Here is a 14,298-nt window from a genome sequence, read left to right as displayed (position 1 = left end):
TAGAATTTGAAAAAAATTTACACAAAAGTAAAAAATATAGTAGAAAAATATTAAAGAAAAAGTTTTTAATAAAAATTGAAAAGAAAAATAAATTTTTTCTCTTTGTATTCAAAAAAAGAAATGAAATGAAAAAGAGGGGAACAAAAGAAAGAAAATTGAATAGATGGACCAGTGAACAGACTGAAATACAAGTGGAATTACTTCGTTTTCCCCTAGAAGTCAAACTGTGACTTCTTTCTAGTCCAGAAACTAAGCAAGCGGAGAGATTTGTGTTCCTGAAGAGCGAGGTTAGCCCAGTTGGGCGGGGCTTAGTGTAACGGCTCCCTTCTCCACTAGATGGCGCTGCTTAGCTTACTGGGGTGGGTTGTTGTGGCGCTTGTAGGTGCGTATGCGCATGCGCGGGAATGGTGGCGATGGTGTTGCCCGGCTTCCCGCTCTCTAGTATTGAACTCCCTTCTTCCGGATTAGTTTAGCAATCCTGCACCTGTCCTTTGTCTTCGGCTTCCGTCCACTCCCCGCTTTTACACCATCTGCAACCGAGCCCCAGGCAGCACCTCCCTCCTGAGTTTTATCTCAGATGCGGCTGTGTCTCCCGACCCCTTACTTCGGAGGGACCGCGGCTCTGACCCTTTCTGCCCCTCTGCGGAGGGTCTCACCGAGTAATGGCCGGGTGCCGGCCGCACCGGGAGCGTTCGGGGGACCGCGCTGCTGCTGACGCCCCGAGACTGCAGCTGGGGGCCAGCCTGCCCCAGAGAAAGTTCGCGCCATCGTGTAGCAGCCTCGTTTCTGGGATTCTGGAAAATCACCACAGGCATCTGGCACCGGGCTCCGCCCCCAGCGACCTTGTTCCAGCACCAGGAATGTGGCCGTTCTCCCGGTCCGCCGGGGTCTTTGCCTGTGCGGGGGGCCACGCCGCCTCTACCAGGTGTCCTCCCAGCGGGGGAACCGTCTCTCCCGTGTGGCCCGAAGCCCCCCGGTCTCCGCTCTGCTCCTGGGGATTCGCCCTTCCCACCCGAGCGCCGCCAGGTATGGAGCTGCGGAGTTTCAGCCTCTGCTCCCCCTGTTTACAGAGTCTTCAGGGAATTTACAGCCTCTCCTTTCTCCTTTCTCCCTTTTTAGTCCAGTCCCTGCGGCTGTTTCCACTTTCCCGCTTACTCTCCAGCTGCTTTTGGGGGGGTGCTTTTCCTGTATTTCCCCCCCTCCCCCCGCCCCCCATCTCCATCTCTCTCCAGACGCAAAAGCGACTCCCTGTCCGCCGCAGTTCTCTCCCCCAGTTCCCATCTCTGTGCCTCATACCTGCTGAGTTCGGTGGTTCAGGTGGCGCAGATTGTTGTGTGAATCCTCAGATCCGTTTTCTAGGTGTGCAGGACGGTTTAGTGTTGGTCTGGTTGTATTTCAGGGACGCGAGACACAAAAACCTTCCAAGCTGTTCCGCCATCTTGGCTGCTCCCTGACCTCCTAGTTTTTAATAAAGACTTTTATTTACCTAAAATGTAGCAGCCTCGTGTTCAGCCTTAAAGCAATAAACTTCTCAATAATCGTTAAGTTTGACATTTGGATACATAATAGAAACTTTTTATTTTAAGGGCATGTGTCCCATTAGTTGGAGTTAGTACCTTAAAAAAAAAAGGCAGCTCTTCAATGGAATTCATAATGACATAAATGTTTGATACAGGCATTACTTTTATAAAATATGCTGGAAATCACATCCTGTAATTTTTTTAGATGAAACAAAATAGCAAGATTTCATCAGTATGGGATACTTTAAATAAGTTATGCTGCATTATAAAATAGAATACTACTTGGGGCGCCTGGGTGGCGCAGTCGGTTAAGCGTCTGACTTCAGCCAGGTCACGATCTCGCGGTCCGGGAGTTCGAGCCCCGCGTCAGGCTCTGGGCTGATGGCTCAGAGCCTGGAGCCTGTTTCCGATTCTGTGTCTCCCTCTCTCTCTGCCCCTCCCCCGTTCATGCTCTGTCTCTCTCTGTCCCAAAAATAAACGTTGAAAAAAAAATTTAAAAAAAAATAGAATACTACGCAGCCATTATAAAGGCTGATGTAGAAGTGTGTTTATTAACATGAAAAGATGCCTTTAGTGTGCAGTTTCGTTTTAAAAACTAATATACAAAGATAAAACTTGAATCCATTTTTGCCGCAAATTTATCTGTGAACATACGAACTTTAAAAAGTCTGAAAGCCTACCAACATATTAACAGTGATTGTCTTAAAAAATACAGTGGTTGGGGGAGAGGATGGTTGATAGGACGGATGGTTTAAACCTCTTCTTTTTTGCCTTTTTGTATGGTATGGATCTTTCACAAGAGAATATATTACTTTTATGTTTGCATTCTAGCAAAAGACTATTTTATTGTGCAAACTTACTTTCATTAATTAGATTGACAGGTGAGCTACAAAATTTTAGTTTTCTTGTAAGAGCAAAGAGCAAAACAACACATCAGCCATAGGAAGAGAGCACTTATTAAGCACAGTGTGAGTACAAAACTGTCACCCAAATGAAAATCTCAAATTACGCCTTTTCCTGTCTCTTCATTGTTAAAAGGAAAGCAAATCCCTAAGTGGCTATTGTACCTTTTGGTAAAACAATTCCCTTTTATCAGGAGCCAGAATCGCAAAATTATTTGAAGATTAAAACTTTGGACTTGATTTGATTGCTTCCAGCCAAGGGACTTTATAACAGCTACTGTTTTTCCGGCTCTTTATTTTATTCTAATCTATTGTTTAATGTCTTAGTTTATATGTATTTCAATACATTTTTGAGAACCAAGATATTTACAAGGACATAGTTCAAAATTCCCTCTGCACTTGACAGACTCACTCAGGGGTGGTCAGGCCAGCGGATGTCCAGTTAAAGTTTACCCTCGTTCTATTCAGGCCTGGGGGCTCTGCGTCCTCTGGGTGAGAATCCACTCGGTCAGACTTCTTAGTCCCACCTTCAGGACAGAGATACTGCTCAGGAAGCCGTTCCAAAAATACACCTCCAAATCTATCTGGGGGAAAAAATGGGATTTCTTCAGTTTTATTACATTTATGTTTAATTTTTCTAATGTTTATTTTTGAGAGAGAGACAGAGTGCGAGTGGGAGGAGGGGCAGAGAGAGAAGGAGACACAGAATCCGAAGCAGGCTCCAGGCTCTGAGCTGTCAGCGCAGAGCCTGACGCGGGGCTCGAACCCACAGACTGTGAGATCATGACCTGAGCCGGAGTCAAAGGCTCAACAGACTGAGACACCGAGGTGCCCCTATTATATTTGTGTTTAAACAGAAAGCTGTGTCGTGCGTAAGTAAGTGTGTGGCAGGAAAGCACTGAATGTGACGGCCACGGACGAGGTACCAGTCCCACCAGGGCTATGGAGAAGCAGTGGTGGTGACAGGCCAAGAACTGATCACGGCTCTGAGCGCACGACTTGTGGAGAGAGGGACTCGCTCGGAGGCGGGGAATCTGACGTGCTCAGGTTGATGGTTAGTGAGTATACTAGGAGTGGGAGGATATAGGAACAACTGAGACGCGGTTCCTGCACCGGAGAAACTGACCGCCCGCTGAGGGAGACGAGGTCCAGGCCCAAGCAGCAGAGCCAATGCTTGAAGGAACCCAGGAGAACCCTTCCAGAGCCCGCAGCCGCCTCCACACGAGTGACCGTCTCACGGCTGCCATGTCAGGCTCTGCGGAAAATACGGTTCCTCTTCCGCAGAGAAGTCCTGCACGTACTTGAAGAGACCCTGCCCCAACCTCTTTTCCTTCCACAACGCAGGAGATGATGTTTGCCTTTCCTGATACTCATCCTGATTGTCCTCCTCAGCTAGAAGCCAGGCTGACCAAGAAAGAGGATGGGACGGGTGCCTCTCTTGCATCCCAGCCTGTCCTTCCACTGTCCGTTGGCCTCCTCTCCCTTTAAAATCCCGCCCTCTCCTACTCTTTGCCTTGATGTTGTCTGTGGCCCCCCCCGGGGTCAGGTCTCCTAAGGATTTGGTCCCACCCCCACCCATTTGACTCCTTCCAGGGCCTCCCTCACTTAGTTCCTAGGGACTCAACCCTCAGCTTAACCCAGCTCGGACCCTGCTCCCTAATAGAGTTCAGACCCTTCCTGCCAGTGTAAGGCAAGGGTCTCGAAGGAAGTCATATGTTTTTGACTCTGAATTTAGGAATTCAGGGGAAAGCATCAAAGAAAAAAAATGTTCAACATTTACCAGACCCATAAGAAAGGTATTATAAAAAATTTTTTTAATGTTTATTTATTTTTGAGATAGAGACAGAGCATGAGCGGGGCAGGGGCAGAGAGAGAGGAAGACACAGAATCCAAAGCAGGCTCCAGGCTCTGAGCTGTCAGCACAGAGCCCAATGCGGGGCTCGAACACACAAACTGCGAGATCATGACCTGAGCCGAAGTTGGACTCAGTCAACCAACTGAGCCACCCAGGCGCACCAGAAATGTATTGTAGTTGAAAATAATATTTTTTTTTAAAAACCTATGTATATGTGTGTGTGTGTGTGTGTGTGTGTGCACGTGTGCATCAGAAGGAACTGTAGATGCATTTCCCCCCTGCAATCCCTCTCTGCTTAATCTGAAACTGCTCAGTTTCTAAAACCTAATAAATATTAGCATTTTCAGAAATAATAGAATTGGCTATCTGGGAAGATTCACATCGTCTAGACTTGTCGAAGTGCGAGATGCACTTCGTGTGTAGCCGGTTCTCAGCGAGCTGTCTCCCTGGGCTCAGGCTGCCGTCCCGGTCTGTATGGGTCTGCCCCGTCTCAGATCACCATCTCTCCCTTCTGTGCATGTGACCTACATCTCCAACCAGACCAAGGGCACCCAGAGTCAGCTTTCTGCGCAAACTCAGCAAACTGACTTTCAATAGCTGTGTCAAGTCCAAACCCTAAAACAATGTCCTACTCACAACAGCCAGTCAATAAATTGTTGATGATGATGCTGTTACATAGACCAATGCTTGCCTGAGAGGTCTCACTGCATAATTTGCTTAGTTCTCAGTTTAAAAAAAAAAAAGTTCATTAACTAGAGAAGCACTTTTCTGAACCACAAGAGGTGCCTCTGAATGCCAAATTAGTATTTTTAATTCTATATTTGGCTGCCCTGCCTCTAGAACGCTGGAGGTGCTAGAAACAGACCTACAGAAACTGTGAGGCTGTTATTCGTCTCAAGAGCAGTTCGGGTCATCAAACCAGCTTTACTGGATGAAATTGTGTGATGAAAATATGTCAGGTAGGTTTCTCTCAGTTTGGTATCCATTTAGGAGATGTACCCCCAAAGAAATAACTGACTGCAGAGAGCAGGCATAATTGTCATTAGAGGTAACATTCCCTTGTGTGCATCGAGAGAAAGAAAATTATGTGATCCAGATATGAGCAGCTCTTTAATCTTTTATTATACGCAAAACAGCGAGGCTCAGAAATTAGCCTGTTCTACTTCCCATCCGGTCTTGCCTTTTTTCCCCTGAATCGGAGCACTTTTACGTCTGCCTCACGTTTCCAGACAACAAATACAATCAGCAAGTTGGCTACAGTTTCCCTTTGTGATCAAGGCAGTTTTAACCCAAGCAGGCTCCGTAACAGAGCCTCGGTGACCTGAGACGTGACACCACGTCCTGACATGGATGTGAGAAGTAGCTCGATTTCCTTTCACTCTGGACTCATCTTTCATTATCAGAGCTTTTGAGCATAGAATACTCGCCAGTCTACCAAGAGAAGTGTGTTTCCTTTTTTTTTTTGAAAAAAAAAATTCCTTTTTTTTTTGAAAAAAAAAATTCCTTTTTTTTTTGAAAAAAAAATTCCTTTTTTTTTTTGAAAAAAAAATGTTTTGAGAGAGAGAAAGAGAGAGAATATGCACGCACGAGCAGGGGAGGGGCAGAGAGAGATGGGGGGGTCAGAAGATCTGAAACGGGCTCCACGCTGCTGACTACAGTGTGCCTGATGTGGGGCTCAAACTCACGAACTGTGAGATAATGACCCAAGCCCACGTCAGGCGCTGAACCGACTGAGCCACTCAGGCGCCCCATCTCAATATCCTTTTCAGTAAAATGCCGATCGTAATAATCTCTGAGTAGTTGGACCAACTGTGCCATGGAATCTGCCTCAGAAAGTCGTTGTGGGGATTTAAGTGAGATACAGATTTTTAAAAGCTTATCATAACGTCTGGCCTAAGACTAAGTGCTCAGTAATGGTAGCTCATAAAAACAGTATCTCTGCTCCACTTCCTCAGTGACTTTTAAATAGTCTATTCGCGGTGTTCATTTATAAACAGGTCACCATTGAATTGTGTTGCTAGTGTTCTATTGTAGGTGATAACCTCTCTGTGGTTATCACAGCCTTCTGGTAATCAAAGGGCCCCAGACACCGTAGGCTCTTGGAAGAGTAAAAATACTTTTAATGTGTAAAACCACTTCCTAGTTCATCTGCTGAGTTTAGAGTCTCTTCTGCGTGTCCGTGTCCAACCGCTGAGCTTGAACAAAAGAAGCCGGCTTATTCCGCCCAGCCGAAGGGTCGTGTCCTTCCAGCACCTTTTCCAAACACCTCTCCACTGCCCCCAGCAGGCAGTTAGTTCGCTGTCCTCTCATGGGGTCTGTGCAAGGATGGGTGTATATACTGGCGCCTCCGTGATGTTCGTCATTATCTGTCTCTATGCCTGTCCCTCAAAGGTCTTTGACTCCTTCAGGACAGGACTGTGTCCTATATTCATTTATGTGATAGCACAGAGCACATCCTCACAAAAATATGTGGGATGAATAAATGAACCCCTGGGTAGGGCTGAGAGAACATAAACATGGTTATGTGGGTGAACATGCTTACTTTCGGAGAACTTTGCCAAGATGACTGATTTCACTGCCTTTCCTTCCCTTTCAAAAACTGGAGAGCAAAGATAGAGAAGAGAAATGCTTGATCATAACACCACAGGCCAATTGAAATGGAGTTTCAGCAGGAAGATTTAGAAGCTCGAAAAACTTACGTAGGATGTCTTCCGAAAGCTGTACGGGGAAGATTGACGTATTTGTTCGGGACAGGGTCAGCTATCAGGGGAGGGACAGACACTTCAGGCGTATAGGCCACAAGGTCTCCCCTTGTGTGATAAGTTTTTTTTTTTTTCTTCTCCCGTTCCCTCCTTTCTGGAAAGTTTTGATAAAGTCCATTTAAGCCATGGGAAGATTGACTTTATCCTTCGTTGTTCATCTTTATGTTGTAGGTGTATCTGTACTTACATCTACTTGTATATTGGGTTTTTTTTTTTAGTTGTAACTACAGCAGAAATATATTTTAAAGCATCACAAAAGTTTATGATATATTATCAAACAAAACAGAGAAAGCATCGTAATGAATGTATAATGGGATGCCAATTCCATTCCAATTCTGCGGCATCACGGGTGATTTGTTTCCACTTCCCTGTGCTTTTCTGAATTTTCTTTTCTTTTTCTTTCTTTTTAAAAAATTTTTAAAGTACTTTTTTTTAATTTTTAAAAAAATTTAAAATTTTTTAAAAAAAATTTTAAATGCTCGGGGTGCCTGGGTGGCGTAGTCGGTTAAGCGTCCGACTTCAGCCAGGTCACGATCTCGCGGTCGGTGAGTTCGAGCCCCGAGTCGGGCTCTGGGCTGATGGCTCAGAGCCTGGAGCCTGTTTCCGATTCTGTGTCTCCCTCTCTCTCTGCCCCTCCCCCGTTCATGCTCTGTCTCTCTCTGTACCAAAAATAAATAAACGTTGAAAAAAAAAATTAAAAAAAATTTTTTAAATGCGTATTTATTTTTGAGGGGGAGATAGAGCGCGCAAGCAGGAGAGGGGCAGAGAGAGAGGGAGACAGAGAATCCGAAGCAGGCTCCGGGCTCCGGGCTGTCAGCACAGAGCCCAACGCAGGGCTCGAACCCATGAACCCATGAGATCATGACCTGAGCCGAAGCTGTATGCCCCCATGACTCCACCACCCAGGCGCCCCTTAAATATTTATTTTGAGAGAGAGAGAGAGAGAGAGAGAGAGAGAGAGAGAGAGCGCACACGTGAACACAAGTGGGGAAGGGGCAGAGAGAGAATCCCAAGCAGGCTCCATGCTCAGCATGGAGGGCAATGCAGGGATCAATCTCTTAAGTGTGAGATCATGACCTGAGCTGAAATCAGGAGTCAGATGGTCAACTGACTGAGCCACCCAGGTGTGCCTCTTTTTTGTTGTTGTTAACAGCAAATGTATTATATTAACAACAAGGGGGAAAACCTGTATGCTCTTTTTTTATGTTCTTGTCTGTCATCCTACAGCCTATGATGTAGAAAGTCCCCTCGTTTCTCTGAGTAGAGGGACCAGCTGTGCAGGAGGAATTAACTGCCTTCCATCTCACCTGATGGCAGATGGTGCACGTGCTGACAGCTGTAACATGGCCGGAGACCGGGCACGGTCCCAGTGCTCCCTACTGTCCAGCCTCCTGTCCCTCCCCGGGGCTGCCCAGAGACCCCCCAGGCTGCTCCAAACCTTGACTAGCCTAGAGCGTTCTCCCCACCTGATGTAGTGTTTATTCAAAGTGAGACTCCAGTTCTGGAGTCACTCTCTCTGGGGAGCCTTCCCCAGGGCAAGTTCCTATCATACCCTTTCACGGTGCCTCATTTTTTTCTTTCTGCATTCGTTTGTGTGGTTTTTACGTAATGCCTAATGCCTCCTCCCTTAAACAAGTAAGTGTGAGGTCCGAGAGGACTTCACCGAATCCCTAGTGCTAGCACACTGCCTGGAGCCTTGAAGGGATGCAAATATTCCTTGTGTGTCTGGATTCCTTGTGTTAATGGCCACATAAGTAGAAACAACCTAAAATTTCCACACAGACGATATCCACGTGAGCAAATGGCGTTCAGCCTGAACAGCCTTTCAACAAAGTCAAGTTGTCGTCCTGCCATTCCTCTTCCCCCAAATCCTTCTCTCCTTCCCTCAGGCTCCCTAAAAACTTAGCATTATCCGACTTAAAACACATTGGCTCAGTTGGTTGAGCGTCTGACTTCGGCTCAGGTCAAGATCTCCAGGTCTGTGAGTTCGAGCCCCACATCCAGCTCTGTGCTGACAGCGTGGAGCCCGCTTCTTCTGATCCTCTGTCCTCCTTTCTCTCTGCCCCTCCCTTGTTCTCTCTCTCTCTCTCTCTCCCCCCCCCCCCCCCCCCCGCTCACCCTCTCTCTCTTAAAAAAAAGGAAAAAAAAAGGAAGGTAATGCCAAAAAGAGGGTCTGGAGAGTGAAAGTACAAACAGAGGAAATGGAAGCAAGTCTCGTGAAAACCACAGCTCCCGTGTACTTGGCCCCCACCGTGGACAAGGTATGCTCCAAGTCCTTCCCGTATAAATCCATCCATGGCCCTGATGCTTCCATGCAGCGACCACAGTCCTTGTTTATTACTAAGATAGCTGAGGGAACTGAGTCACAAGGAGGGTAGGAACTTGCTAGGGCACACCCCCGGCGGGCGAAGAGTAACACCCATTACTGCACAGCCAGATTCCCAAGAAAATAAATCAAGAGTTAGGGTTTTCCGACCTGACGCTGAGTCCTGGAGACTTGATTTTGCTGGCTGATACCTCTGAGCCAGCAGAGCTGGCTGTCGAGCGCGACCGTGTGCCATTGCGTCAAGCATCCGACCTCACGACAACCCTGTGGGGTGAGTTCTGGTACCATCGCTCTGTTTCACAGGTGGGAAGACAGGTAGAGAGAGTTTAGGTCGTTTGCCTAGTGGTGAGACGCCCGTGCAGCCAACACGGATGTCAGGCAGCTGGGCCACAGAGCCCAGGTCTTCAGCCCTGAGCCCACAGCTTCCTATCCCCACACACAAACCTTCCAGTTTTCATCTTTTTTTTTTTCCTGATACAAGAAGCAGAAACCCCTTCCTAACAACGACCCATGTCTCTTTTATATTTCGTGTCAAAACTGTTTCCGGCAATCGCCCCCAGTAGCCAGGATTTTCTCAGTGGTTTTTTTCCTTTCCCACCCTAATTATTTTTATTACAATTTTTGGTCCCTTGCCTCGCTTCTGGAATAGTCAACATTCACTGAGATTTCACAGTAACTGGAATATTTACACTAGGACATTATGATTAAGACAAAGCATGTTTTCCAGTTGCACGACCTTAAATTGGGGCTCTTAGCATAATCAGAGGAAACCTGACTCCTGGGGGGGGGTGTGGGCACTATTCCTGCACCACTTAGCCCGGGATGTCCTGAGGTGATTCACACTTGCCCCTGTCTCCAGACCCTCCCCCGCATTGAGGTAGGTGACCCCTGTCCCCTTGGTGACCACTGCAAACTATTATCAACCACTCCTGTGTTATCAACATCCAACTTCATGTGAAGGGCTGTGGTGAAATTCTGGAACTTGAATAGGAAGTTGCTTTTCTAAACAGCCTGACACAGAGGGGAGGCAGGGAGGCTATAAAGTCTGGGTTGGGCAGACAGCCTAGAGGAAGCCGAGGCGCAGAGGAGATGGTAAGTTCGTTTCTCTGTACTCTGGGAAGTGGCCGAGATGCTGCGTGGAGGCTGAGTCAGGCGGGCAAAGGTTTAGAGAGTGCAGAAGAGCAGTGGTCGTGGCACTTTATGTTGAGTAGCCCTTTAGACTGTGAGCATCTGAAAGCCTGCTGTCTGCTTTGACCCTCCCAACATCCTTGGGAGGTGAGGTCGCTATTTCCATGTTAAAACGAAGTCGCTGCACCTTGTGGAGATGAGGTGTTGGACCTACAGCCCCCCTATTAGGCTTGATGTTGTCTGCATCTAGACTTCTGCCCTCTGGCTCCACGGCGCCTGTTTTTCCTACTAGAGCTTACAGAAACTCTCGCGGGCACAGATCTTGGTAAACCCTCGACCCCCTTCTCCAGGATCGGTCTTCTCTGTGGCTTGAGGGCAAGGCTGAGCAAATGCCCTGTGGCACACCTGTGGGTAAATGCTCTCTCATTCGGGCTCTCCTAGTTCCTTCTCTGAGCCCTAGGAGTCAGCTGGGACTCTTGCAGAGTAACCACATGGTTTCCATAGCTGCCTTAAGTCTCAGTGCTGTTAGTGACTCAGTTTCCTCATCTGTAAAATAGACATACTTACAGTGCTCTACTTTATTTTTTTTTTATTTTTTTTAACGTTTTTATTTATTTTTGAGACAGAGAGAGACAGAGCATGAACGGGGGAGGGTCACAGAGAGAGGGAGACACAGAATCCGAACCAGGCTCCAGGCTCTGAGCTGTCAGCACAGAGCCCGACGCGGGGCTCGAACCCACTGACCGTGAGATCATGACCTGAGCCGAAGTCGGATGCTTAACCGACCGAGCCACCCAGGCGCCCCTCTACTTTATTTTTTAAATTTATTTATTTATTTTGTGTGTGTGAGAGAGAGTGTGTGCAGGGGAGGGAGAGAGAGAGAGAGAGAGAGAGGGCGAGCGAGAATCCCAAGAAGTTTCCGTGCTGTCAGCATGAGCCCGTTGCGGGGCTCAAATTCAGGAACAGTGAGATCATGACCTGAGCCGAAGTCAGGAGTCTGATGCTTAACCGACCAAGCCACCCAGGTGCCCTTATGGTGCTCTACTTTATGGTGTCATTTCGAAGATTAAGTAGGATTTGCTCTGAAAAGCGTGTAAACCTGAGGCTGGCACATGGTAACTGATTTGTCAATGTCAGCTAGTATTGTTGTGAAAACGAAAAAATTCGTGGGGGTTTGGGATCCGGGGAAGATCCAAGGAAAACTAGGCATTCATGAACTTATCAACAGATAAGATACACACGGTTTTACCCCCAACTTGCCAGGAGTCTCTCCCACAGTCCCAAACCCTGCAGTCCGTGGCTACAAAGGAACCAACCGGACATCTCTGTTGTTGAGCCCCTTTCTGCAGGACGCCAGAAGAGAGCAGCGCTCACACATGATTTCAACCCCCTCTTTGCTTCACTATCGCTCACTTTTCAAATTTGGCAATGGGGATTTTCTGTGTTGGGGAGAAATAGAGATAAGAGCACTAGGGAGAGAGGGGGAAGGAGTTTGAGCCTGTCCTGAGTTTGAACTCCAGTGACAAAAGAACGTGGATTGCTTTTGTCTCCTCTTTTGCATATCAGACATTCCCGGTGTTGGTCAACTTACATGGACAAGGACTGAGTCATCTCTTCCTTCTATTCTCTTTGGGATCCTCCTCTATCTCGGAAGTGTATTAACACATTGGATTGTGGAGTTCTTTGAGATTCTGGTGAAAGTGCAACTCTCTGTCCCAGATGAAAATGCAAACATCCACATAAACACCAAGCTTTCTGGGCAAGGACAGGGGGTTCCCCAACCCCCACATGGGTCTCAGGTTAGGAAACCCACCCTATCGCCTCCTTTGCTTTATGCTCAGAAACTCCTCCACTGGCATCTTGAAACTAGGTTGGAATACTACTTGGCAATGAGAAAGAATGAAATATGGCCTTTGGTAGCAACGTGGATGGAACTGGAGAGTGTTATGCTAAGTGAAATAAGTCAGGCAGAGAAAGACAGATATCGTATGTTTTCACTCTTATGTGGATCCTGAGAAACTTAACAGAAGACCATGGGGGAGGGGAAGGAAAAGAAAAGTTGGAGAGGGAGAGAGCCAAACCATAAGAGACTCTTAAAGACTGAGAATAAACTGAGGGTTGATGGGGTGTGGGAGGGAGGGGAGGGTGGGTGATGGGTATTGAGGAGGGCACCTGTTGGGATGAGCACTGGGTGTTGTATGGAAACCAGTTTGACAATAAATTTCATATTTTAAAAGAAAGAAAGAAAGAAAGAAAGAAAGAAAGAAAGAAAGAACGAACTGGTAGATGACTTGAAAAAAAAAAAAAAAAAGAAAAGAAACTAGGCTGGAAGTCTGCAATCCAGGCCTGATGGTTCCACCTCTAACACTGGTTTCATTATTCCAAAGACTAGACCTCTTCCTTTGCCCCTGAGCACATTTGGCCCCTGGGATTCCGGAACCTCAACCCTTTCTGTGTAAATCTGGCTTCAAGTTCAGAGTGGCTTCAGTTAACCTCTAGGACCTGAGGAAAGAGGTTAAGAGTTAGCTGGTGGGGTATTTTCCATCAGATGGATCTCAGGGAGGAGAGCCTTTGATTGAGAACTGGCAGTTAAGTTGCACTGATGTTGGGAGAGATGTAGTGGGCTCAGAGCAGGTCTGGATTCTCTGCCATTTTACACCTTAACCATCTTAGGTCTGTGGCTTCTATTTCTTCCTTCCATGACCTGTTTTTCAAAATGTCACTACATGGTTCACACTCTCCTGGGCTGACCACTGGCTCTTAGAATATGTAGCTTCAGAATTCTGTAAGCAGAGGCTTATTAATCAGATCCTCAGAAGTTAAAATGACCTACCATGTGATGGGCAATACTGAGAAAAAGACCCTGGGCCTAACCCTAGAGAGTAGGCCACGGTGGGTTCATGAATGGCATTTATTACATTGTCTGCTAGGTGTCTCGCTTCTCTGGCTGAAAAGCAAACAGAAATGTTACAAAGTCAAATACAAAATGATTCTTTTATGTTTGTAGGGATGTAGCTCAGCCAGGTTCCGATGGACTTTCAAAATTAGGTATGCTGCTTTATTTTTTTTTTTAATTTTTTTTCAACGTTTTTTATTTATTTTTGGGACAGAGAGAGACAGAGCATGAACGGGGGAGGGGCAGAGAGAGAGGGAGACACAGAATCGGAAACAGGCTCCAGGCTCCGAGCCATCAGCCCAGAGCCTGACGCGGGGCTCACGGACCGCGAGATCGTGACCTGGCTGAAGTCGGACGCTTAACCGACTGCGCCACCCAGGCGCCCCTATTTTTAATGCTAGTATATCAACCTAAACAATGGTGATCGGTAGTCTAATGTAAACACGTGCTTTGATTCTTAGTGTTACTGTCCGGGGCTCCTTCCTGTCTTTATTTCTAACTTGCTGTTGGCTTGGAGACCTCTTTTTTCCACTGTGTTTCATGGTCTGCCTTTAAGCTGGGGCTACCAATATCCATGCTATGCCACCACCACTCCCACCCAGAACCTGAGGGAAGTGTTGTGTCCATTATAATGCCTGGTGAAACCTGGACTCTGCCACCAGCACCTTGCATAGTCCTGCCTCCCCAGCGACCCTCATATCTACCTCCCCACTTTGCATTCCCATTGACCCCAGCCCAAGCCCGTCCCCCATTTACTCCCACTGGGACTAGTACAGTAGTCTCCTCTCTCCACAGCTCAGCCTCTCTACCTCTGAGTCATCAAAGCCACCATGGTTACGTGCACCTGTTCAGAACACTGATGGTTGGATCCCTTCTGCTGACATTTATGTCAGACCCGCAAGATCGGGC

General features: G+C 47.1%; 1 protein-coding gene and 1 long non-coding RNA gene across 18 annotated transcripts in view; one reads left to right on the top strand and one right to left on the bottom strand.

Moving 5' to 3' along the window:
• Positions 1–10,320, bottom strand: part of LOC111558340 — a 38,587-nt gene extending 28,267 nt beyond the window's left edge. For 3 of the 4 annotated variants that reach the window (XR_006591982.1, XR_006591981.1, XR_002739096.2), the window contains exons 1-3: positions 9,516–10,320; positions 2,835–3,006; positions 1,297–1,458 (exon numbers count right to left, since the gene is read on the bottom strand). This is a non-coding gene — a long non-coding RNA (uncharacterized LOC111558340). The remainder of the gene's footprint in view (positions 1–1,296; positions 1,459–2,834; positions 3,007–9,515) is intronic. The other variant, XR_002739095.2, reaches the window with a different exon arrangement.
• The window catches only part of SELP (selectin P), a 1,134,746-nt gene that overhangs the window by 1,083,992 nt on the left and 36,456 nt on the right, over positions 1–14,298 (top strand). The window contains exon 1 of one of the 14 annotated variants that reach the window (XM_045049109.1): positions 9,226–9,300. The exons of 12 other annotated variants lie outside the window; for them this stretch is intronic. In XM_045049109.1, coding sequence (XP_044905044.1) covers positions 9,241–9,300 — 60 coding nt within the window. In that variant the 5' untranslated portion in view covers positions 9,226–9,240. Of the gene's footprint in view, positions 1–9,225; positions 9,301–10,340; positions 10,458–14,298 lie in introns of those variants that run through there. One more of the 14 variants, XM_045049110.1, reaches the window with a different exon arrangement.

Source organism: Felis catus, chromosome F1 (assembly GCF_018350175.1).
Source record: "Felis catus isolate Fca126 chromosome F1, F.catus_Fca126_mat1.0, whole genome shotgun sequence".
Classification (NCBI taxonomy): domain Eukaryota; kingdom Metazoa; phylum Chordata; class Mammalia; order Carnivora; family Felidae; genus Felis; species Felis catus.
Note: the sequence above shows the minus strand (reverse complement) of the source record. Positions and strands in the feature narration are given on the sequence as shown.